The 26,283-nt window shown below is 37.0% G+C and overlaps 1 protein-coding gene and 3 pseudogenes across 1 annotated transcript; 1 reads left to right on the plus strand and 3 right to left on the minus strand.

Moving 5' to 3' along the window:
• Nucleotides 1-1,283: 1,283 nt before the first annotated feature.
• On the minus strand, nucleotides 1,284-3,167 carry LOC110306634 (heterogeneous nuclear ribonucleoprotein H2-like). The gene is given in 2 exon segments (XM_029484407.2): nucleotides 1,284-2,347; nucleotides 2,349-3,167. Coding segments are annotated over 2 exon segments (1,341 nt in total). The 5' UTR covers nucleotides 3,057-3,167; the 3' UTR covers nucleotides 1,284-1,714.
• A 2,522-nt stretch (nucleotides 3,168-5,689) lies between these two features.
• Nucleotides 5,690-6,216, minus strand: LOC110306635 (Ig heavy chain V region 108A pseudogene; annotated as a pseudogene).
• Nucleotides 6,217-16,187: 9,971 nt separating this feature from the next.
• On the minus strand, nucleotides 16,188-16,645 carry LOC110306636 (immunoglobulin heavy variable 1-84 pseudogene; annotated as a pseudogene).
• A 7,159-nt stretch (nucleotides 16,646-23,804) lies between these two features.
• Nucleotides 23,805-23,985, plus strand: LOC147001345 (ATP synthase subunit ATP5MPL, mitochondrial pseudogene; annotated as a pseudogene).
• Nucleotides 23,986-26,283: the final 2,298 nt, after the last annotated feature.

Genomic DNA, 26,283 nt, shown 5'->3' on the forward strand with positions numbered 1-26,283 from the left:
GCAGAGTGGCTATAAAAGTATGCACTTCACCCAGCAATGGTGAGCACATCCTCACCAGCATTAGCTGTCATTGTGGTTTTGATCTTAGCCATTCGGACAACTAGAAGAACAAATCCCAGACTCATTTTGATTTGCATTTCACTGTTGAGTAAAGAAGTTGAACATTTATAAATGCTTCTTTTCCAACAGTGATTTCTTTGTAAGAATTCTGTTAGACCTACAACCCATTTTAAGTTGGATTATTTTGTTTGGTGACATCTAGGTTCTTGAGTATGATTTTTGGTTTTCAGCCTTCTGTCATTTGTAGAGTTGTTGAGAATATTTTAGGCAACTATTTTGTCTTGTAGATGGTGGTATTTGCCTTACAGAATATTCTCTATTTCATTAAATTCCACTTATTGATTGTGGCTCTTAGCACCTTTACTATTGGTGTTCTCTTCGGGATGTTGTCTCCTGTGCCAATGACGTCTAAGCACTTCCCCGCCTTCTCTGCTGTAGGATCAAGATATCTTGATTCATATTGAGGTCTGTGATCCAGTTCGTTTTGATTATTGTGCATGAGAGCAGATATGGATCTATGTGCATTCATGTATGTATACATATTTAGTTAGACCAGCACCATTTGCTGATGCTCTTGTTCTTTCATTGGGTATTTCTGACTTTATCAAAAAGTAGGTGTCCATAAATTTGTGGATTTGTTTCTGGATTTTTTTATTTGATTCTGTCTATTAACCATGCTTATTTTATTTCATTACCTTGATTTTTTATAGCTCTGTGGGAAACTTTCAAATAAAGGATGCTGATATCTCCACATGTTCCTTTATTGCACAGGACAGGTTTAGCTGTCCAGGATTTTGCAGATTTTCTATGTGAAGATAAGTGTTGTCCTTTCAAGATCTGTAAAGAACTATATAGAAATTTTTTTTATTTTATTTTTTTTTTCAGTTTTTAAAAGGAAGATTTATTTAACAAGTTTCACTTAGTACAATACATCTAAATGGAATTCACAATACAAGGTAAGGTTTAAATCAAAGCCCCAGAATTCCATACAAATAACATGACCAAACTCCTAATGCATTGGTATCACATCTCAAAATTGTCCCGGATCTTTAAAAAAAAAAAAAAAAAAAAAAAGTGAAAGTGTACACTCACGTGCCTTACAGGATATTAAACAAAAAAGCTAGAATTAACAAACATGCCAAATGTTGTCACTTTGAATCATAGACACAGCTCCTATATATATATATATATATATATATATATATATATTTTACAGAAAAGCATGTTTCTCAACATGCATCTGAATTTTTCGATGTATTGCGGTATAAGAGCAACATTTAACGTAAGTGAATCTGCTTTAAACCTAAATGTGCTTGCTGCTTAAGTTCACTCCTACACCATAACTAACTTGAGGAAAGCTGAAAGGGGATTTGACAGTTATGGTCAATACTGTACTTGTTATTAGATCCTAGATGAATATTTTCAGTGTTCAAAATTGCTGAGCTTAAAGTTTGAAAACAATCTTAACTTTCACTTTACAGTAAGCATGAATCACAAGCTTGTAATGCGAAACTGTTAAAACTTAAATTTTTGTTCTTTTTTAAAAAAAAAAAAAAAGGAAAAAGAAGAAAGAAAGAAGCTGACCACTAGTGATCAGAAGCAGTTGTACTTCCCATTTACCAATCATACTGGATATGAAGACACCCTCCCTACTCTATCCAGTTCCTATAAAGGTAGCTGTAGATGCTATTGGATGGTCCCTTGCTTCCGAAGCAAGGTTTGACTGATAGTCACTTGAGTTTTCCTGAAGAACTTGGTCATAGCCACGCATGCTGCTCTGACCGCCATAACCCCCTCCGTAGCCACCACTCAGCTGCTGGCTGGCCGGACCTCCGTAACTAGATTGGTTGGATAAACCCATCCCTCCCATCATCTGGCTACCGTAAGCACCACCACTTGCCCCTGCTGTAGAATTCAAGAAGAGCTCCACATATCTGTGTTGCATATTTGCTTTATCTTTTGCCATAGCTGCCACAGCGTCTTCATGAGTAGCAAACTCAACATCTGCCTCACCAGTAACTCTTCCATCAGGTCCTATTTCAATGTGCACTCTCATGGGATTAAGAGGTGAGAAAAAATTGTAAATATCATTCTCGGTGGCTCTGTATGGTAATCCCCTCATATGTACACAGTGCCCGGTGGTGCTCTGGAAACTGGACCCACCATCTCCATATCTATGATCAGACATTCCTGAGAAACCGTAGTTTAGGTCTCTTCCAAATCTATCAGACCCAAAACCATACCCGTCATTATAACCTCCATAGTCATCATAGCCTCCATACCCTCCACCTTAGGCACCGCCTCATTCTTTCAAACCCGGCTCCTCTGCCAATGCTATTATACCCTCTTCCAGCCCCTGGCCTATCATAAGGACCCCTGCGCTGCATAGTCATGAGCTTTCTAGGTGGATCATAGTGGGTTCGGACTTCAGCTCGGCTACTCTTGAAGATTTCGATGTACCTATGCCCTATTCTTTCCTTGTGTTTCTTTAAGGCCTTCTCAGCTATCTCCTGTGAAGCAAACTGCACAAAAGCTTCCCCTGTGCTCCGCCCCTGAAAGTCCACTGGCAGTGTCATCCCATTTGGCACAATTTCCAACCCTGAAAAGAACTGAACAATTTCTTCCTTGCTACAGCCAAATGGGAGTCCTCTGAGTCGTACAAAGCCATCATTGGCAGTATCAGGACTATTTGGACCTGTATGCTTTAACACCCAATCCATTTCAACACTGTTGGATTTGAATACTTCAACATATCTGTGTCCCATGGTTTCTCTGTCTTTCTTTAAAGCCAATTTCACTTCATCTTCAGATTCAAGTTCGACAAATGCTTCACCACTCGGTCTGCCTTCTCTGGTGTAGATGAAACGAACACCTGATGTGCCATTTTGGATTTTGCAATCAGAGAAGAAGTGCATCACTTCCTCGGCTGAGCAGGACCAGGGTAGGCCCCTGACCTTCACCACGAACCCCTCCCTCCCCTCTGTGCTCAGCATCATGGTGACTGATGGACTCTTGGTGGCAAGCTTGGCTCAATGCAAATTCAATGTGGCCTTTGACCCTGTTAGAGTTTCTTTCAGGTATCTGGTCGACAGAAATACTTTAAAAATGTTTGCAGGACTCCAACGAGACCGGAGAATTTTCCTTCTTCTTCCCTCAAACGGCTTTAGCGAGACGATAGACAACGACCAGAACTACTTTTGCTCACGTAAGCCTATATAGAAATTTTAATGTATGTTATAATGACTCTGTAGTTTGCTTTTGAGAGAATGTCCATTTTTACTATGTGACTTCTATCAACCCAGGAGCATGGCAGATATTTCTATCTTTTGATATCTTAAGTTTTTGTTTTAAAGACTTCAAGTTTTTTATCATCCAGGTCTTTCACTTGCTTGGTTATAATTAAAAGAAAGTTCTAACTTTCCAGCTGAGGGTCTTATTCAACTACAAGATAACTGATCTTCATGATGATTTAAAGAACCTTCAAATTTTATCATTTATGTTTCTATAGCATTTCCAGGAGAATGACATAGACTTTAGGAACTAACACAAGCAATCTGCTTCAGGTTTAGTGTCTTTAAAGACAAGGACTAAATAGCATAAGAGATGGTTTCTTAGCTCTCAAAATGGTAACTGAGAAATATGTATACTTCGTAGAGTCAAGGAACACAGCTCTATGTACCATCCCTCACGTTCTACACTACTACTTTATTTGATGTTTTTATTTCACTGACACAGGAAAACAAATATTTGTCATTATTATCAATAATGTTGACAAAAAGACTCTAGAGGGCATAATGTCCTTGTACTCACAGAGAAGCACTGAGAGAACCTGAAACTGTAATCACACAGGAATATCTCATCAAGGAAGGAGATAAAATCAAATACTTTAACTCCATCCAGAAAGCTGAGAGTGGAGGTTCTTAACAACTTGTTCATCCTTTTGCTATCTCTAGGGACAGAACGCAGAATTACCCAGAATGATTATTGCAGACTCTTTCATAATTAGCCTATTAACCATCGTTAGGGGAGGTATCACATATATTTATGGCCTCCTAATCTGTATGCTGTTGGTCTGAGAGCACACTAGGCACTGTACTTTGGTAAAAGAACCCAACCTCATGGTTACAAGAAATGCATAAAATAGGGTCTATATAGCCACACTTTAAGGTTTATTTTGCAAAGGAATTTGAAATGATTATAAAAATGATTTTTGTCTGGATATCCTTTTTCAGTTTATATTGTGTTGAAATGTACCTATAATAAACTCCTTATCCTTAGATTCCCCAGAGTCTTATCCAAGTTGACAAAGTCAATTTGTACCATGTTAACGTTCACATCTCTTTTCATCACATCTCTTTCCATGCTCCTACAGAGACACCCTCAAGAAATAAAAGATATCCTAGTAGAAACTGTTGTGTGAACTTAGAGATTAATAATGGAAATGTTTCTTTAGTAAAAATACAATCATACACACACACCCTCACACACACACACCCTCACATACACACACACAGAGAGAGAGAGAGAGAGAGAGAGAGAGAGAGAGAGAGAGAGAGAATTAAAATCAAGATATTTTATTTATTTGTGTATATTTCAATACACCTTATTATTATGCATATTACATATGCTTTATTCTCACATGTTTTTAGACCTTGATTTTTATTTACTTTGAACAATTTAAAAGGAAATGAGACCTAAAAATGGACATTTGTGCATATGGGTTACTTACAAAACAAATACATTATCAGAATTATTTATTTATTGATCTTTTAGAGTTCTTTTTTCTATTTTTTACTGAAAATACATTTATTCCTTAAATATATTCTGAATTCTGATTTCCTTTTCTCAACACCTCCCTAATCTTCTCCCAGATTTTGATTGTGTTTCTATATCAAATTAAAAAACAAACAGAACATAAACATAATGAAAAAGAAACACAAAGAAAAAAGATGCATGGCAAAAATAAAAATAAATAAATAAACCTAAAATTTAAAAAAAAAGGGGTAGGTACTGTAGGGTTGATTACCGGGGGAAGTAATTATGGAATCAAACACTTACGTATAATATCAGAACCTACATAATTTAACAAGCACATACATTGTGTTGGTGAGTGAATTTCATAAAAAATGTTTTAATAATATTTTTATCAAATTACAGGAATTATATTCACATGACTTTGCATTCTGAGACAAATATTTCTTACATCCCATGAGACTGGAAATTCTGTTGGAAAACACAGCCAGATTTAACAGCATTCCCAAGATCACTTATTTCTTAAGGCTGTGAAGGAGTGTTTGTTTTTCCAGATGTTGCTGGTTTGGAGTTTATAGATCAAATTCATATTATACATTATTCCCAACAATTAAGAAACGTTCTGGTCTCTTAGGATCTAGTGTTGTTTTATTATGGATCACCATATGTGATTTTTTTTTAGTTTTATTGAATAAGAAACATGCCAAGGGAGGTGATCACTGGTGAAGAGAATGACAAGGTACAGTGAATTGTGGGTTTATCCTAAATCAGCATCACTTTATTCATAGAAGTCCTTTTACAAAGATTTCAAAGGCACTATAGGATTTTGAAGAGAAGGCAATAAATGGACACTCAAAATTTCTATTTCTGAGCAAGTCTAAAAGTCAGGCTTTCTGTTATCTAAGTCCCAGGGCAGGTTCCTACACGTTGGGGGTTTCTGACACATTCGGGATGTGGTTACAACACTGTGTCTTGCACAGTAATAGACCGCAGAGTCCTGAGATGTCAGGCTGCTGAGCTGCATGTAGGCAGTGCTGGAGGATTTGTCTGAAGTCAGTGTGGCCTTGCCTTTGAACTTCTCATTGTACTTTGTACCATCATTGTAAGGAATAATATATCCAATCCACTCAAGGCCCTGCCCAGGCTTCTGCTTCACCCAGTGCGTAGCATAGTCAGTGAAGGTGTATCCAGAAGCCTTGCAGGACATCTTCACTGAAGCCCCAGGCTTTACAAGCTCAGGTCCAGATTGTTGTAGCTGGACCTGGGAGTGGACACCTGTGGAGAGAAAGTCAGAGTAGATGTCGTTGTCACCTCAGGCCCTGTCTCCACTTCAGATTGTGAACTGGTGAGCCCCTTACCTGCAGTTCCTGACAGGAGGAAGAGAAAGATCCAGCTCCATTCCATGTTTAGAGTCAGTGTGTTCAGGGACTGTGGAGAGGAAACTTATTGTGGGTTGATTTCAGGGTGTGGACATCCCTGTTTTAATCACTATAGACACAGGTAATTTGCATAATGATGAACAGGGGACTTCTTACATAAGAACCTAGTCCAGCTGGAGAAGAACTGGAGAGGAAAGACTGAAAAGACACATGGTCCATTGGACTGAAAAGGCACGTGGGTCAGGCATCAGGAAGCTCAAGTCTAAATTCAATTCCTCTCTCAGGAAATGCATACAATACACTTTCTATGAGCCCTGGACTGCTGATATGGTTGTAACTAGAGGGACAAATCTCTCAGTTGATATTTGGCCTAAGTCTGTTGCTCTATTCTGGAATATGTTAGCATGTTGATTTACAGATAAAGCTTTGAGAAGAAGAAGAAGAAGAAGAAGAAGAAGAAGAAGAAGAAGAAGAAGAAGAAGAAGAAGAAGAAGAAGAAGAAGAAGAAGAAGTGATGATGATGATGATATGGATGATGATAATAATGGAAAACTCAAAAAATAACAGCTAACTTTTATAGTTTTAGAGTCTTAGAGTCTTATCTCTCATATACTCAATTAATATTTACCTTTCTAACCTGTTATATGCTTCAAAACTGAATAAAATGACTAAAAGTAAATGTATTACTTCAAAAGAGTTTACCTATCAATGTTTATTTCAGGAGAATCATCAATAAATTATAGGAATAATCTATATGTATGTAAAAATGACTTTATCAACAAGGTATGGATAATATATATATAATAAATTACACACACACATTTCTTGACCAGAAATAAATAATAAATTTGCACTGATTTTAGAAAAATGAATATAGAGATAACTGTATTAATGAAGAGAATCTCAAAATCACAGATATTAAATGAGTCTCTCATAGCAGCTCTTACATATTTCATAATCATATACTACTATTTGTGCACATACATGATATTGTATCAGTGAAATTCTCTAGTAATAAATGGAATAAAGGAAATATAGGATGGACAAGAGGTGATAGAAAAATATGCACAGTGTACAAAATACACATATGAAAAATCTGTACATAAGTAAAGCTGTTATTTCAATATTTCACAAAGATTTTCATATATGGAATATGCTATAATCTACCACCACTCTCAGGACTCTCTTCACTATCTAACACTACTAGGTTCCTATGGTTCCCCTTGGAAGATTCCAATAACTTTTTCCCCCAACATCCTACATCCTCTGTTTCATTAACTAATAATGCAGAGAGATTAATTAGTACTAGCTATATACACATAAATATAGTCATCACTAGTAAAGAGTGAACCTCAAGAAAGCTTCCCCAAAAAAGATGAATATGTTTTGTTCATAAGTCATCAAATTACAAAAGACTTTCAGCCTGGTGTGGGCCCTCAATTATTCATCCCAATCTGTGTTTATTTTTTAAAATTATCATATTAACCTCAGAGGATGACTTCTGTCATTCAATTCTATGACATTTACCTGATATTGCTAAGCTTGCCAGTAGACAGCTTTACCTGTTCCGGCATTATGAAGTCTCTCATGTGGTCATGTTCACTGGTTTGATTTATGTATGTGTCATGTCCTGGTAAGTATAGCTACTGAGAGTTTATATGTACACTAAGAACAGTTAAATCACTCGATATATATTTTATGTCCTTTGACCCCATTCTCTGTTTCTTACATCCTTTCTTCTCCCTGTTTTATGATGGTCCTTGAGTTTTGGGTGAGAGTTTGGTATCATTACTACTCTGTGACTGAATACTCTGTCAGTCATTCTCAGCACTCTGACCACTCATGAATGTCTGCATCAATCTTTACGCACAGCACATATGAGCCTCTGGGATCAAAGCTCAGAAATCTACTGGGAATAAGCACAAATATTTATAAGGCAATTTGACAACCTGATTATTAGCATTTCACCTAAGGTTTACTAGGGCCTATATCATCTTTAAAAATGAGCTTTAAAAACCACACTTACCTGGAATGAAGAATTTCCTATGAAAATTGCCCAAAAATAATAAATAAAATTATGCTGTTACCCATCAGTAACCCTCTTACACATCTACTCAAATGACTCTACATCTTATTGTAGAGATGCTCATACGTTCATGTTTATTCATAGTATGTTACTCATGGTCTTTTCACATCATATAGAGGAAGAAATCGTCCCAAATTTCCAAAAAAGCACAAATAAAAAAGTCATAGTTTATATATATATATTACTCAGTGATAAAACAAGATCTATCTGAACTATAAATATCATATATAACTGGAAAATATACACTGAATAGGTCATCCATGTCCATTAGGCAGGTACTCCATGTACTCATTCATACATGTTCCAAGATTTGAGTATTTTGTTTAGTGTATTGAATTGTAGAACCTGAACGCATAGAATGGGGCCGTTACAGTATGAGGGATTTACAAATGTGATATAGTAAAATAGAGTTTATAATAGAGAGTAAACTATTTTAAAATTGAGCAGATTTACAAGGGCCAGAGCAGTTGCATGACTCCAAGGAAAGAGCATCTTCAAGACACAATTGGACTGATACACATATTAATTCACAGAGACTCTAGGTGCAAGCACAGAGACAGAACCAATTCAACCCAGATTAAATCCCCAAGTTAGGAGAAGGAAATGGACACAGGACCTATGCCCTAAAAAAACACTGTGATTGACAATCACGTGTAAATAAATAATTAGTTTTCTCCAGTGGAGTCTCACAGGGGATGTTAAGCACAGTTAATCATGAAGATATGCTTAGCAGTTGATAGACAAAAAATGAACTCAATGGGATTTTTGCATACATTCTTCCTAATATTGCCTTGTTCAACTCCTTTTGTCTCATTTATGGTTTGCCCATATATCATGGCTACAGAGTTGTGATTCTCTCTCTCTCTCTCTCTCTCTCTCTCTCTCTCTCTCTCTCTCTCTCTTGCTCGCTCGCTTTGTCTGTAGATTTGTGTGTTTGATTTTATGTGTTTGTATGTTTTTTGTTTTTTATTTTTATGTTAAGTTTCATTCTTTCTTTGCTTATTTTTAGAAAGAAAAAAAAAAAGATGTGTATTTGTCTGAATTCAGGGTAGGAAGGATCCGCAAATAGGTGGGAGTGGGGAAGTCAGTTATTAGAATACATTGTATCACATTTATTCAAAAATTATAAAAAACAGATTAAAAATATCAACATAAAATCTGTTAACTCTATAGGAAAGAATCTTTACATGCTTTGAGTATGGAGATATCACTGTTAATCACAGCATGCCAGATCAGTTAATACACATAAGAATAAAAAACCAAAGAGGATGAAGAGTCCCTTTCATACCCTCCTCATCTCTCTATGGGGATTATTGGTCTCATTGTGCCCCCTGCTGGTCATGAGCTCCCATGGAGTTAGGTTTTCCATATCTTACAGTGAAATTGAACAGTCTGTTTACAGAAATAATTCACTCAAGTAATTTCAGTGTTCACAGAGATCAGATGAAGTGAGAAATGGATCTACTTTACATGGGAATAATGACATATGCCTCAGAGTCTTTAAGTTATGCCAGAATTATTGTGATGTCCCTCTCAAAGCTAGCTTCTGCTTTGGTGGCAGCTGGATCCAGCTCTTGCAGTTCCCATTTATAAAAAGGAAATGACAGTAGATAACATCTTCTTTCCTGTCTTCATCTGGCAACAGCAGGGGCAGCGCACTTGTGTTCACAGGATAAATCACTCACCTTATATTGCATATTAGACAAAGTAAAAAGACTTACACAATTGATTACTGTACACAGTACTAATTATGTTGACATAAATAACTGAAATGCTGCAGCACCTGACTCTTAGAAGCTGAAACAGTTTTGTTCTTAGTGCTGAAATAGGCCTGCAGTTACAAGAATGCATAATTAGTGAAAATTCTGACTAGAGAAAATGAAAAAGACCAACGAGGTGAAAGATCTGAATCCTAGAGATCTGCCACTGAGAATAACTCCATAATTTGTTTTCTTCAGTGGAGCCTCTTAGGAGATATTAAACAGAATTAATCATGGAAGACATGCCTACCAGCTGATAGCCAACAAAAATGTGAAGTCAATGTTATTTCTGCATATATTTATTCCATTATCACCTTGATAAGGTCTCTTTGTCTTATTGAACTTTTGCTTATATATTAGGGCTATAGAGGTCCAGTTACATGGTTTTCATGTGTGTCTCTCTATGTGTATGTGTGTGTGTGGGTGTCTATGTGTCTGTGTGTTTGTATGTGTGTGTATACTGTTTTTCGTTTGTTTATTTATTCACTTGTAATTCCCCTTCAAATTTCTTTCTTTTTTGGTTTTTTATTTATTTTTCCCCTTTTTTCCACTTTTCAGCAAGAACAAAGGTGTGGAGTTGGGTGATTTTGAAGGTGGGAAGCATCTGGAAAATGTTGTTGGTTGGGAAATCAGTTATTAGAATATATTGCATGACTTTTATTTAAAAGATATAAAGAGCACACAGAAACAAGTAAATAGATATCTGTGAAATGTTATAAAAACAGTATTTACACTCTTTGTGCATGGAGACATCGCATGTCAATCACAGCTGGCCAGATCAGTTAATACACTTAAGAAAGTAAACCACAGAGGACACAGAGTCCCCTGCACACACCTCCTCATATCTCTATGGAGATTGTTTGCCTCATTGTGACACATGCCGTCCATGAGCTTCCATGCAGGTAAGTTTGTCATGGCTTATATTGAAGTTGCACTGAAGTCTGGCTTCAGAAATATTTTCTCCCTTTAACTTCAGTGTTCATGGGACTTAGCTGAAGGAAAAAATGGATGGAGTTTACATGGGGATAATGACTTATGCATCAGAAATTTTAAGTTGTACCAATGTTACTGTAATGTACCTCTCACAGCTAGGCTTCTCCTTGGTGGCAGTTGGATCCAGCTATTGCAGTTTGCATTTCTAAATAGGTAGTGACAGGAGATAACAACTTTTTCCTGTCTTCATCAGGCTACATCTGGGGCAGAGAACCTGTGTTCAAGAGTATGAATCATTCACCCTGCATTGTATAATAGACACAGTGAAAAGGCTTACACAATAACTGTACACAGGGCTTGAGAATGTTTACTTGGTAGGAGGTTCCAATGCAATAGTCTACAAACCGAATTAGAAAGCAGCTGCTCACCATATAACAGTCATTCACTAATCAGTACATTTTACCTTAAGGCTCATAATGTAGACTGCAAGGTTAGGCATGGTATAATATCATTAATGTCTTTGAACTTCTTCTGAACTGCATGATACTGTTCTCCACCAAAAATGGCGTCAGGTAGATTATGCTGGACAGTAGAAGTTTGCTTTCTCTATGTCCTATACCAAGTCCCTAGCTAAGAGTGAAATTCAGAATAAAATGGCTAAGATAAAAAACTGAAGAGACAGCACATGCTGACAAAATTAAAAAAAAACCTCCACTGATGGTGGGAATGAAAATTTTACAGCCACTCTGGAAATCAATCTTGGGATTTCTCAGGAAATTAAAAATAGTTCTACCTGAAGAGCCAGCTATAAAAATGCTGGACATATATCCCAAAACTTCCAACTTACACAAGGATGTGTATTCTAAGATGGTCATAGATACAGAATCTGGAAAAACTTAGTCACCCCTCATCCAGAGAATGGATTAAAAAAATGTGGTTCACTTACACAATGTAGTTCTGCTTAGCTATTAAAAGCAAGAACATAATGAATTTTGCATGTAAGTGAATGGAACTAGAAAGTATCATCTTTGCATCTTGTGTTCCTGTTCTCTAAACTAGGTTTTCCATCTTCAGGAAAACATCAGTTTGTATTTTCTTTTATTTCAATTTTTAGGTCTGATACCATTTTATTTATTACCTTCACCTATTTAGCTGTCTTTTCTTGCATGTCTTTTAGGGATTTATTTATTTCCACCTAAATGCCTCTATCTGTTCAATTGTATTCTTCTGCATTTCTTAAGGGATTTATCCATTTCCTATTTAAAGGCTTCCATCATCTTTATAAGACTGTATTTAAGGTAATTTTCTTGTGTTTTGATTGTTTTAGGATAACCAATGCATGCTGTAGTTGGGTAGCTATTCTTTGGAGGTGCCATGTTTCCCTGGATGTTCTTGTTGTAGTTGGTATTGGGAGGAAGATGAACCTCAATGGTCCTGTTATGAGGACTCTTATGTATAACATTGGGGTATCTGTTTACATACCTGCAGTTCTGTATGATTCAGGAACCTCATACCCAATGAATGTGGGCAGAGATGTAGCAGGAAAATGTATGGTCCCCTGTATGGGGGTGACTTTATCAGGGACACACTATTTTGGGTATATGGATCCTGAAGAGGCCAACTCCTGTATTCAGACAAAAAAAAAAAAACAAAACAAAAACAAAAAACAAAAACAACAACAACAAAAAAAAAACAGTTGAGTATAGAGACACCAACCCACCCACAAAATGTGAAACTCAAAATTTGTCAGACAAACATTTGACAGAACTATGAGAGACTTACAGAAGAATTGGGAGAAAGATTGATGGATATGGAGGGGGTTGGAACTCGAGAGAAAACTCTCAGAGTCAACTAACCTGTACACTTGGGGATTCTCAGAGGGAAAACCACCAATCAAAGAGCATACAGTCTGGAACTAGGAGCCACAAACATATGTAACAGATTTGCAACACAGTCTTTCTGCAGATCCTCCCAAAACTAGAATGTGGTCTCTTCCTAACTCTGTTGCCTTCCTGTAGAACCTGTTCCCCTAACTTCTCTGCGTTGTCTGGATGGATTGGGAGAGAATGTGCTTAGTAGTGCAGAGATTTGATGTGCCTATACCCAGGGCTGGAGGGTTCTACCTCTCAAAGAAGAAGGGAACAGGGGAGATGATATTTGAGGGGGGACCAGAACGATGTAAAGTGAATAAATTAAATAATGAATGAAAAATTTAATCAAAAAGCCTAGAAAAGTAATGTTCCAATTTGACTTTGTTGAGATGATTATAAGCAGGAATATAAATGATAACAAATGGGAACATGGGTATGGAAAAATGCAATACTTGATTGCTTTTGATACGAGTATACACTGTTGTAATGATTTTGGAAATCAGTTTGAAAATGACACCAAGAATAGTAAACAATATGGTGCAGTGTCCCAGGTATATACTTCCCAAAGATGTATTCAAATGATTCTATATATTACTACAGAGATACTTACATGCATTTATTTAATGCTGCTCCATTCATACCAGCTGGGAAAAGGAATTCACCTAGATTTGTAACAAAAGACAAGTAGATGTTGACAATGTGGGATGTATAGACAATGGAATATTAGTCATAGTAAAGTATAAATTATGAAATCTAAAAGTACTGAATGGACCTGGAAAAAGATGCTGTATTGGGTCACCTGAGTCCATATTAAAAATGCTTCATATTTTGTCTCTTATATTTTGTTTATTTGAATATTTTAATAGTGTGCTTAATTTGTAGAAGCCAAGAAAGTTATACATATATATAATATATATACATTTAAATTATATATATATATATAATTTATATATATATTATATATTATAATATATATATAAATATATATATATATTTATATATATATAAAATATATATATATAATATATATAATATATATATATTATATATATATATATATGATTAGCTTAGGATTTTTTATGATTCCTTACCATTACTGTGAAATTTAGAGGGTTCCTGACTCCTCTGGCTGATCTTGGACATTTTTCCTCTTGTTTGGTTTCTATGTCCAATTTCAACATGATAGGTTTTGCTTTATTTTAATATAATTATTTTGTTGTGTTTTGAAATATCATATGTTGATGGTGTAATTTTATGTTCAGATTATCATAAGCACTTATGGATCTTCTGATACAATTTTTTTATAAAAAAATAAATTTAAGGAAAATCTATGAAACATTAATCATAGAACAGTCCCTAATTACCCAGAGCAATTATCACAGACTCTTCCATCATTAGAATATTAGCAATTCTTAGGGAATGAGTTACATATATTTAAAGACTTCTGATCTGTATTCTGTTGGTCAGAGAGCACACTAGATTCTGGACTTTAGCAAAAGAACCCAACTTCATGCTTCAAAGAACTTTCTAAAACAGAGTTTATGTAACCAAACCTTAAGCTTTATTGTGCAATAAGATTTGGAATGATTATGGCCATTAATATTGACTGGAGACCATTTTTCGTCTTCTATTGTGTTGAAATATACTTACAGTAAGCTGTGCTTAGACTTCCCAAAGTCTGATCCAGGTTGACAAAGTGGATTTTTACAATGTTCAAATTTTCATCTCTTCCCATGCTCTGTTTCCTACTAGGACACCTGCAGGGTCACCCTCAAGAAATAAAAAGAATATCCTAGTAGAAACTCTTCTGTGCAGTTAGAGATTAATAATGGAAACGTTCATTACTAAAAGTACAGAGAGGGGGGACAATTGTGCATTTAACACATACTTCACATTTGCTTTATCCTTACTTCCTTTCAGACTTGGCATCTGATTTACTTTGAAAATATTAAACAAAGTCATGAGACCTAAAAAAAAATAGGCACTTGTCTATATGGGATATTTACACAACAAAATTATTATCAAGATTATTTATTTTTTAGTTTTTTTGAAAGATTTTCTTCTGTTTTTTATTGAAAATACATTTTTTCTTCCAGCAATATATTCTGGGTTTTTTGTTTTGATTTGTTTTTTTGTTTTGATTTGTTTTTTTTGTTTTTTTGTTTTTTTGTTTGTATTTTCCAGAGACAGGGTTTTCCTGTGTAGGCCTGGCTGTCCTGGAACTTACTTTGTAGACCAGGCTTGACTTGAATTCAGAAATCCGCCTGACTCTGCTTTCCAAATGCTGGGATTAAAGGCGTGCAACCACTGCCCAACACTGCAATATATTCTGAATTCTGATTTCCTTTCCTCAACACCTTCCTAATCTTCTCCCAGCTTGATTTTGTTTATTTATCTAATTAGAAAACAAACAGAACCTAAACACAAAAAAGAAAAGAAAAGTGAAATGAAGGAGAGGCAAATTAATGGGAATAGGACAAAACAAATAAACAGAAGAAAATTCACCAAAAATAAAGCACAAGAAACCCATGTGGATGCAGAGACACAGCTTCACAAATAATCTATACAACAAAGCTGATCAGTGGGTGTGCAATGGACTATGAGAGTTGATATTGTATCAGTGTAGGGTCATGTTCTAAATAGGGTAGAAACACTAGTGATGATTACTGAGATTAAGAAGAAAGGAAATAGGGGATCAAAAACATCTATAATCTCAGAACCTACCTCAACTAACAGGTATGTACATTGTGGTTGAACAGGAGTTCTATGAAAAGTGCCTTAATAATATTTTGACTAACCACAAAGTGTTATACTTACATACCTGTGCATTCTGATATAAATATTTCTCTTTTAAGAGAAAAGTTCTTCTGCTGGAACACAGAGTAAAAGATAAAAACACAAATGAGGTCACTTATTACTTAAGCCTATGAAGGGATGTTTCTTGGCCTAAATGTTGGTGATTTGAATTTCATAAGACAAACACATATTCTGCATTATTCCCAACAATTCATATTAAACTTCTGGACTCTCAGGATCAAGGAACATTTTATCATGTGTCATCACTCCTTTCCCTTGTTATTATTTTACTGACTAAGAAACCTCTCAGTGGAGGTGGTCACTGGTAAAGAGACTGACAATCTATGGTGAACTGTAGTTGTATCCTAAATCAGCATCACTTTATTCACAGATGTCCTTTTACAAAGATGACAAAGGTACTATAGGACTGTGAGGTGGAGGCCATAAAAGAACATTCAAAAAGGACTATTTCTGGGCAAATCTAAAGATTATTCTTTCTGTCATCTCAGTCCCAGAACTGTTTCCTGAACTTTCAGGGTTTCTGACACAGTCAGGATGTGGTTTCAACACTGTGTCTTGTACAGTAATACACGGCAGAATCCTCAGATGTCAGGCTGCTGAGCTCCATGTAGGCTGTGCTGGAGGATTTGTCTGCAGTCAGTGTGGCCTTGCCCTTGAACTTCTGATTGTAGGCAGTACCACCAGTTCCAGGATCAATAGCTCCAATCCATTCCAGGCCATGCACAGGTGTCTGCTTCACCCAGTCCATTCCATAGTCAGTAAATGTGTATCCAGAAGCCATGCAGGACAGCTTCACTGAAGCCCCAGGCCTCACCAGCTCAGCCCCAGACTGCTGCAGTTGAATCTGGGATTGGACACCTATGAAGAATAATGTAGAGTGGATGTCATTGTTACCTCAGGCCCTGTCTCCACTTCAGATTTGGAAATGGTTAGCCCCTTACCTGCAGTTACTGACAGGAGGAAGAGAAAGACCCAACTCCATTCCATGGCTAGAATCAGTGTGTTCAGGGACTGTGGAGAGGACACTGATCGTAGGATGTTTTTAGGGTGTGGACACAGACTCAAGTAATTTGCATATTTATGAGTGGGGGCTTCTTAGATAAGTACCTTGTCCAGCTAGAGAAGTACTGTAGGGATAGGACTGAAAATGTACATGGAGCAGGCAGCAGGATACTGAGGTCCAAGTCCTAATATTCTCTGAGGAAATACATACAAAATATTTTTGACCTAAGTCTTTTGCTCCACTTTGGGACAATTTTAGGACATTAATTTACACTTGGTGCTTTGTGGTGATGACGATTATGATGATGATTATGATGATGATGATGATGATGATGATGATGATGATAATGTTAGTGGATAATCCCAAGAATGACAAACTTTTGAGAATTTAGATTCTTCTTTTTTTTAATTTTTATTATTAGATATTTTCTTCATTTACATTTCAAATGCTATCCGGAAAGTCCCCTATACCCTCCCCATGCCCTGCTCCCCAACTCACCCACTCCTGCTTCCTGGCCCTGGGATTCCCTGTACTGGGTCATATGATCTTCGCAAGACCAAGGGCTTCTCCTCCCATTGATTACCGACTAGGCCATCCTCTGCTACATACTCAACTAGAGGCACAATTCTGGGGGTTATTGGTTAGTTCATATTGTTCATCCTCCTATGGAGTTGCAGACCCCTTTAGCTCCTTGGGTACTTTCTCTAGCTCCTTTTTTATGGGCCCTGTGTTCCATCCCATAGATGACTGTGATAATTCACTTCTGTATTTGCCTGGCACTGGCATACCCTCACAAGAGATAGCTATATCAGGGAACTTTCAGCAAATTCTTGCTGGCATATGCAATAGTATCTTCATTTGGTGGTTGTATATGGGGTGGATCCCCAGGTGGGACAGTCCTTTCTTCTGTCTCAGCTCCGAACTTTGCCTCTGTAACTCATTCCATGGGTATTTTGTTCCCCATTCTAAGAAGGAATGAAGTATTCACACTTTGGTCTTCCTTCATCTTGAGTTTCATGTGTTTTGCAAATTAATATATGCATTTAACATTTGCATTACAACAGGTTATATGATTCAAAACTAACTAAATGACTTAAAGTAAATATCTTAAAATATTTACATATCAATGATTATTGCAGGACTACCATGAATAACTAAATTATAGATGTGTCTCAAAGGATTTTATCACTAAGGCATGGTTATATACATCATAAATGTGTGTGTGTGTGTGTGTGTGTGTGTGTGTGTATGTATATATACACACATATGTATGTCTGTGTGTATTTACAGTTCATATTTATTTCATAGTTGTATACAGGTATGTATACAAATACATGATATTTTATAACTGAAATTGTCTAGTAGAATAAAGATAAAATTGGAGTGACAAGGGGTTACTGGAGAAATATGCAAAGTGTACAAAATATAATTGTATGCATAGTCTATACATGTATAAACTTGTTACTTTATATTCCTTAAGGATTTTTATTCTTAAATTTTTTAAATCACATAGAAAATATATTATGATCTACCACCACTCTAAGGACTCTCACCACAATCTACCACCACTAGTTCCCTATGGTTACCCTTGGGACATTCCAATAAGTCTCTTTCCAAACACCCTTTCCTCTTCTGTTTCAGTAAATAAAAAACACAGTGAGTTTAGTTAGTACTGCCTATATGCACATAGATAGGATCATCACTAGTAAAGAAGGAATCTCCAGAAATCTTTTCCAAAAATGAGATTATATTTTGCCCATCAATAATCAAATGCCAAAAACCATCACATTGGTGTGAACACTGAGTTCCTATCCATCTACGTTTTAAATTTTTTATTTGTAATTTCATTCTTAGTAGTGATAACAGGGTACACCTGCACCAATTTGGATATATTACCCTCAGAGGATGACTTATGTAATTCAGTTCTAAAGGATTTAACTGATATTGCTCAGCTTGCCAGTAGACATCCTTACCTGCTCAGTCATTTTGAGTTTTTTCATGTTGTAATTGTCACTGGTTTGATTTAAATGTGTCTTGTGCTGATAAATACTGCTACTGAGAGTTCATGTGTGCTCTAAAAATAGTTCAGTTCCTGGAGACAGAATTTGATCTCCTGTAACCCCATTCTTTGTATCTTATATCTTTTTCTTTCTAGGAATATGTTGGCTCTTGATTTTGGGGTAAGAGATGGATATCATTATCATCTGTGGCTGAGTTCTTTGTAAATCATTCTCAGCATTCTGACCACTCACGAATTTCTGCATCAGTCCTTACGCACTGTACATATGAGCCTCTATGACGAAGGCTCAGGCAGTCTATGGGGTATAAACATAAATATTTAAAAGGCAGCTTGACAACATGACAATTAGCAATACAACTGAGGTCTACTGGGTCCTATAATATCTCTAAACATGGGCTTCAACTACACTTACCTGAGATGAAGACTTTCATATGAATCTTGACCAAAAATAATAAATAAAATTATGTTGTGTCACAGCAGTAACCCTCCCAAACATGTACTCAAAGGACTCTACACCTTATTATAGAGACACTTTAACATACTTATTTATTCACAGCATATAAAGGAAAGAATCATCCCAGAGTTCCAACAAAGCATAAATAAAATATGACAAAGTGGTATATATAGAAAAATAAATAATACTCAGTGGTTAAACGAGTTATGTAATACATTAATGTCTCCATGGAACTGGAAAAATATACTGAATAGATTAACCATATCCATAAAGCAAATGCTTCATGTCTTCTCTCATATGTGTTCTAAGATTTGAATATTTTGTTTGGTATATGGAACTGTAGAAGTAGAGAGACTAGAATTGGAACAGTAAAGTATGAGGAATTTACAAACATGATAATGTAAAATGGAGATAAAATTAGCAAGAAAAGTTTTAAGATTGAGAATATTATAAGAACCAGAGGTGCTGGCTGACTCCAAGAATAGAGTGTCGTCCAGACAAAATTGGACTGATGCACATATGAATTCACAGAGACTTTGGCTATTGACACAGAACCTGAACCACATCAACCCTCAAAATTTCCCAAGTTGGAAGAAGGAAATGAACTCATGCTCTCAACTCTGACCAAGAAACATTGAGATTCACAAGCAAATGTAAAGGAATATTTTGTTTTCCTTTATATTCCAGTAAAGTCTCACAGGAGATGCTAAGCACAATTAATTATGAAAACATACTTAGTAGTTGGTAGCCAAAAATAAATGTATTCAATGGTATTTATTCAGATATTTTTCCTAAGACCACCTTCTTCAATTTTTTTTGTCTCACTTAACTTTTGTCTATGTATCATGGCTACAGAGTTGTTGCTTTAATTGTTTCTTTGTGTGTGTGTGTGTGTGTGTCTTTGAGTCTGTATGTGTGCCTTGTTTTTATTTTGTTTAGTTTAGTATTGTTTTTGTAGACCCTTTTAAATTTCTTTCTTATATTTTGATTTTTAAGAGAGAAAAATAAAAGGTATGTAGGAGTTAGTACATAGGAAGGCTCTAGAATAAGTTGAGGAAGAGGGAATGACTTATTAGAATACATTATATGATTTTTTCAAAAAATAAAAAAGTATATCAAAACAAGTAAATATAACTCTGTGAAGTGTTAACAAAGAATATTTACTGTGTTTGAGCATTGCAGTATCACATGTCAGTCACACCACGGCCATATCAGTTAATACACTTAAGGAAACCACAGAGATGAGTCCCTTGAACACAATGCTGATCTCTTTCTGGGGATTCTTGGCTTCCTTGCACCCCCTGCCACTCATAAGTTACCATGAATGAAGAATTATCATGGTTCAACTGAAGTTAAATAGTGTGGCTTAAGAAATAACTTACCCCTGTAACTTCAGTGTTCACCCAGCTCAGCTGAAGGGAGAAATGGCTCAGTTTACCCAGGGATAATAATTTATGTTTCTGAGATTTTAAGTTGTGCCAGTATTACTATAATATCCCTCTAAAAAGACATATTCCTCTTTAGTGGCAATTTGACCCAGCTCGTCTTATTCCCATTCCATAATGTTAATGACAGGAGATAACAGCTGTTTGTCTTTCTTCATCAGGCTATACATGCAGAAGTGCATCTGTGTTGTGAGGGTAAATCACTCTCCCTACATTGTTTAATAGACTAAGTAGAAAGACTTACACAATGATTATACATATAAATGAGGCAGTTGATATAAATAACTGAAATGTTGAATCAATTCAGGACATGGCTGATGCTGAGGTCAAACACTTTTGAACTTAGTTCTGAAATAGATCTGTATAAATGAGAATGGATAATTAGTAAAAACTCTGCTTTAAAAATGGGAAAAGGAACACCCATATAAAAGGTCTTAATTTTAGAGTTATGAAATTAGAATCACTCCATAATTACAGTGGCTCTCAGAACTGAGAAACCAACCAAAAAGCATACATGGGCTGGACCAACGCCCCGATCAAATATATAGCAGATAGGTAGGCCAGTCTTCATGTGGGACTCCCAACAACAGATGTACATTCTGTCTCTAAATGTTTTACCTGTTTGTTGAAAATATTCCCCTAACTGGACTGCTTTGCCTTGCCTCAGTGGGAGAGGATGCTCCTAAAAGGTCAGAGACTTGATGGGCTAGGGTTTGGGGATATCCCATGGGGTCACCATCCTCAAAGAGGAGAAGGGAAGGGAATAATAATGTCACCTTTTATAATTTCTGGAATTTAAAGTAATACATTAAAACAAACTCTCCTCAAAAAAAGATTTACTTGTTATTGTAATGTAAAGATGAATAAACAAAGAAACAAACCAACAAACACCCCTTTTGGATATCCTAATTAACATGTTAAATTAAAATTGAACCTCTCATACTAACATGGATTATCCAATTCTACCTTCATAAATCATCATTTTCCTATGTGCTGCATCTGTTTTCTCCCTATCAAAAGGAAGTTCTTCCTTTGTCCAACTCCAGGACTTATCCTCCCTTTCTCTTGTTCTCTTCCTCTTCTCCCTCATCCTTTATCTCCTGTCTTTGCTTTTATTCCACGACTTCTCTCCCTCTGGGAAAAATAAGACATCTTTGTGCTAAAAACTTTTGTTTGGGATGTCCTGGGATCCTACAGTCATGACTTCACCATTACTAGTGTTGTTCTGCAGCTGTCAGAGAAATTGTCTTAGAATATTGAAATCGTGAGAATGTCAGGTGCAAATGGTTGCTGTTATTTCAAAACCACCATATCAGGAATTGTGACATTCAGCTCCATTCTAAGACACAGATGAATACCAAGTTTATTCCCTTTCCAGGTCTCCCTTCTGGAAGGCCCCATCCCATCACCCCAACCCCTCCCTCTAAGAGGGTAGTTGCCTACCCACCTACCCCCACCCACCTTCCCACCCTAGCATTCCCCTACATTGGAACATCGAACCCCTTCAAGCCCAAGGGTCATTCCTCCCACTGATGTCCAAGAATGACATCCTTTGCCTCATGTGTGGCTGGAGCCATGGGACCCTCCATGTTCACTATTTGGTTTGTGGTCCAGTCCCTAGGATCTTGAGGAATGGTGCAGTTATGACCAGTTGACACTCTTGCACCCACCATGGAGCTGCAAACCATCTCAGCTCCATTAGTCCCTTCTTCAATTCCTATGGCAAAGACCCTGCGATCAGACCAGTGGTTGGCTTCAAGCATCTGCCTCTGTATTTTTCAGGTTCTGGTAGAACTTTCAGGAGATAACCATATCAGGCTCCCATTAGCAAGAACTTGCCACCATCTGCAATAGTGTCTGGGTTTGGCAACTGTATACAGGATGGATCCCCAGGTAGGGAAGTCTCTGGATGGCCTTTTCTTTTGTCTGTGCTCCACATTTTGTTTCCATAATTCCTCCTGTATGTATTTTGCTCCTCCTTCTAAGATGCACAGAAATATCCACACTTTAATCTTCCTTCTTTACCTTCAAATAGTCTGTGAATTTTATCTTGGGTATTCTGAACTTTTTTACTAATAACCACTCAACAGTGAGTGCACACTGATGTGTGTTCTTTTGTGAATGGGTTCCCTCCCTCCGGATGATATTTTCAAGTTCCACCCATTTGCCTGTGAATTTCATGAAGCCCATTGTTTTTAATAGCTGAGTAGTAATCCATTGTATAAATGTACCACACTTTCTGTATGAATTCCACTCTTGAGGGGCATCTGGGACATTGTTTCCAGCTTCTAGTTATTATGAATATGACTTCTATGAAGATATTAGAGCATGTGTCCTTATTACATGTTGGAGCATGTTCTGGGTATATGCCCAGGAGTGGTATAGCTAGGTCCTCAGGTAGTATTATGTCTAATTTTTTGAGGAATTTCCAGAGGACTTTCAACATTATTGAGACTGCTATATATTATGGGGACATTGGAAGTTAGATTAAATATATTTTGCATTATGCTTTGTTTATGTATGCCCCCTACAGACTCAAGTGTTTGAACAAGCCTATGAGGGCCAGGGAGTTGAATGTTATGGTTTGTATATGTTCAACAGAGAGTGGCACTATTATAAGATAAGGTCCTTTTGGAGTAGGTGTGTCACTCTGGGTGTGGGCTATAAAACACTCAGCTACTTGGAAGCCAGTATTCTGCTAGCACCATGAAGATGTATAACTCACAGCTCTGCTTGCACCATGCCTGCCTGAATGCTGCTATACAATACTTACTGCCTTGCTGATACTGGACCTAATCTCAAAACCTTTAAGCAGACCCCAGTTAAATGTTGTCCTTCATAAACTTGTCTTGGTCATGGTCTCTGTTCACAGAAGTAAAACCCTAAATATGACATACGACATATATGAATAGTAAATTCAGGACTGCAAGAATATTTACTGGACAGCACACGTTTTTCTAACACTTGACTCAGAGTTTTCTATTCCATCTCTTCTATAATAATCCTCACTCCACCCTCAGAGAACTGCTCGACTTGGTAATGGCAGAAATGGTGCAGCTCTGCATTCTGATATTAATACCTCTTATATTCTAGGAGCCTGGAACTTCTGGTAGACCACATAAACAAGTTAGCAAAGCACCTAGAAGTCACTTAAGACTTAAGACTGGGTACTTTCCTGTACTGTTGCAGAATCTTGTGTTCCCTGTGGCCTTGGCCCTGCAGAAATGCTTCAAAGCTTTATTAAAATGCCTGGATCCCCATGAACCCCTACTATACAGATGTTTACAAGGAAATTTGGGTAGGAGTGAGGTTATTGATTCTCTTCATTTATAAAATCAGCAGTGCTAAAAAGGAAGTAAAGCTCTGAAAGGCACCAATCCTGCACCTGCCCATTTCCATCAGTAACTGTTCCCTGAGTACACTCAAGATGAATATGTTGGCTAATTTTGGCAAGCTTTGTTAGAAAAATCACTGTACACTTATTAAACTACAATTTGTAATATGGCATTAATTAATGTACCAGAGAAGCACCGAAAAACAGACTTTGAAAGTGCATCTTCTTACTCAGAAGTTGGTAGTACTCTACAAGTCAAATTCATATCCTACTTTTTTCCCAGCTATTCTATCTTCACAGTGTTTAAGGATGGAATCATTACATGTCAATCACAATAGGTATGCATAAGTTAAGAAAGAAAACCACAGATGATACAGAGTAACCCCATACCCACAACTCTTTGCTGGAGATTCTTGGCTCCCTTGTGACCCCTGCCAGTCATGATCTCACCTGGAGGTAGATTTTCCATCTTTTACACTGTAGTTACCCAGTGTGTAACATATCCTTGCAACAAATGTGCTTGCAGGGCTCAAATGCAGGGAGAATTAGCTCTCATTTATGGGGGTTGATGATTGACATTTCAGACTCTGAATATATGTTGCTAATACATTATCATCACAAAGCTCTCAAAGTCACCTGCTTTCCTATTGGCAGTGGAACCTAGCTCTAACAGTTCTCATTTGCTATTAGGTATAAAAATGGAAAGATCGTCTACATGTGGAGGGGCTTGTGGACACTGCCCCTATGTGACTGATGTTCATAACTCTCTCTAAGGTGGGCTGTGGTTACATGACAGGGGTCTGGTCTCAGGAACAGATAAAGCGCCTACTGTCCATTCTGTGTCCCTGGGGCTTCAAGACAAGCTAAACCTTAGAGGCTTCTTCTTATGATCCACTGCCCAACAGAAAGTAATTCCTACTCAGTCAAAATATATACAAGATGCAAGTCTAGATGTTATAAGTCTATGTATGTACATGTAAGTAAGTACAGTACTGTCCAGTATTTACTGGACAGTAATTACTGTGTTTGTAAATGTATGTGTTTGTGTGTGTGTGTGTGTGTGTGTGTGTGTGTGTGTGTGTGTGTGTGGCCAACCCAGGAGAAAGAAGTTTGTTGTAGATAGCAAAGATGAAAAAAGTACTTAGAGAGCTAAAGGCTGCTTTGACATTAGCAATGGAAGTATAGAGTTTAGAGTTTTTCAAACTGATTTCAAGTCTTGCTTTGGAAATTAAAGGTAAGTAATTGGATGTATCTCAGAAGAGACTTTGAACTTTGAAATTGCTTTTCCTTTTCTTGGATATTTTATTTATTTGTATTTCAAATATTATCCACTTTCCAGGTTTCCTTTCTGAAGCCTCCATACCATTGCCCACACTCCCTTCCTCTAAGAGGGTGCCCCACCCACCCACCCAGACCTGCCTTCCCACCCTGGCATGCCACTGCATTGGCACATTGAACCAAATCAGGTCCAAGGGCCATTCCTCCCACTGGTGTTTAACAAGGACCTCCTCTGCCTCATATGTGGCTGGAAACATGGGTCACTCCACGTGTATTATTTGGGTGGTAGACCAGTCCCCTGGAGCTTGAGGGGGATGTTTTGGCTAGATGACACTGTAGCTCCCTCCCTGGGGCTGCAAACACCCTCAGCTCCTTCAGTGCCTTCTTTAACTCCTCTGTCAAGGACCCCTCACTCAGACCAGTGGCAGGCTGTGAGCATTTGCCTCTGCATTTTTTAGATTCTGGCAGAAAATTTCAGGAGCCAGCCATATTAAGCTCTGATCAGCAAGAACTTCCCAGAATTTGCTATAGGTACTGGGTTAAACAATGGCATAAGGGATGGAAATCCAGGTAGGGCAGTCTCTGGATAGCCTTTCCTTTTGTCTATGCTCATATTTTGTTCCCATAATTCATTCTGTGAGTATTCTGTACCATCTTCTAAGACACAGAGGCATCCACACTTTGGTCTTTATTCCTTAGCTCCATATTGTCTGTGAATTGTATCGAAGATATTCTGAACTTTTGGGTGAATATCCACTTATCAATGAGCGCACACCATGTGTCCTTTTTTTGTGACTAGATTACCTCTCTCAGGATATTTTTTAAGTTCCATACATTTGCCTACAAATTTCATGAACTCAATGTTTTTAATAGGTGAATACAATTCCATTCTATATATGTACAATGTTTTGATTATGTACTCCTCTGTTGAGGGACAATTGGGTTTGTTTCAACTTCCAGCTATTATGAATATGGCTTCTATGAAAATATTGGTGCATGTGCCACTCAAAGACTCAAATTCTTGAACAAGCCTATGGGGTCCAGGGAGTCAATGTGATGGTTTGTATATGCTCAACCCAGAATGGCTCATT

Source organism: Mus caroli, unplaced genomic scaffold (assembly GCF_978045245.1).
Source record: "Mus caroli unplaced genomic scaffold, Mus_caroli_1 scaffold_14, whole genome shotgun sequence".
NCBI lineage: Eukaryota > Metazoa > Chordata > Mammalia > Rodentia > Muridae > Mus > Mus caroli.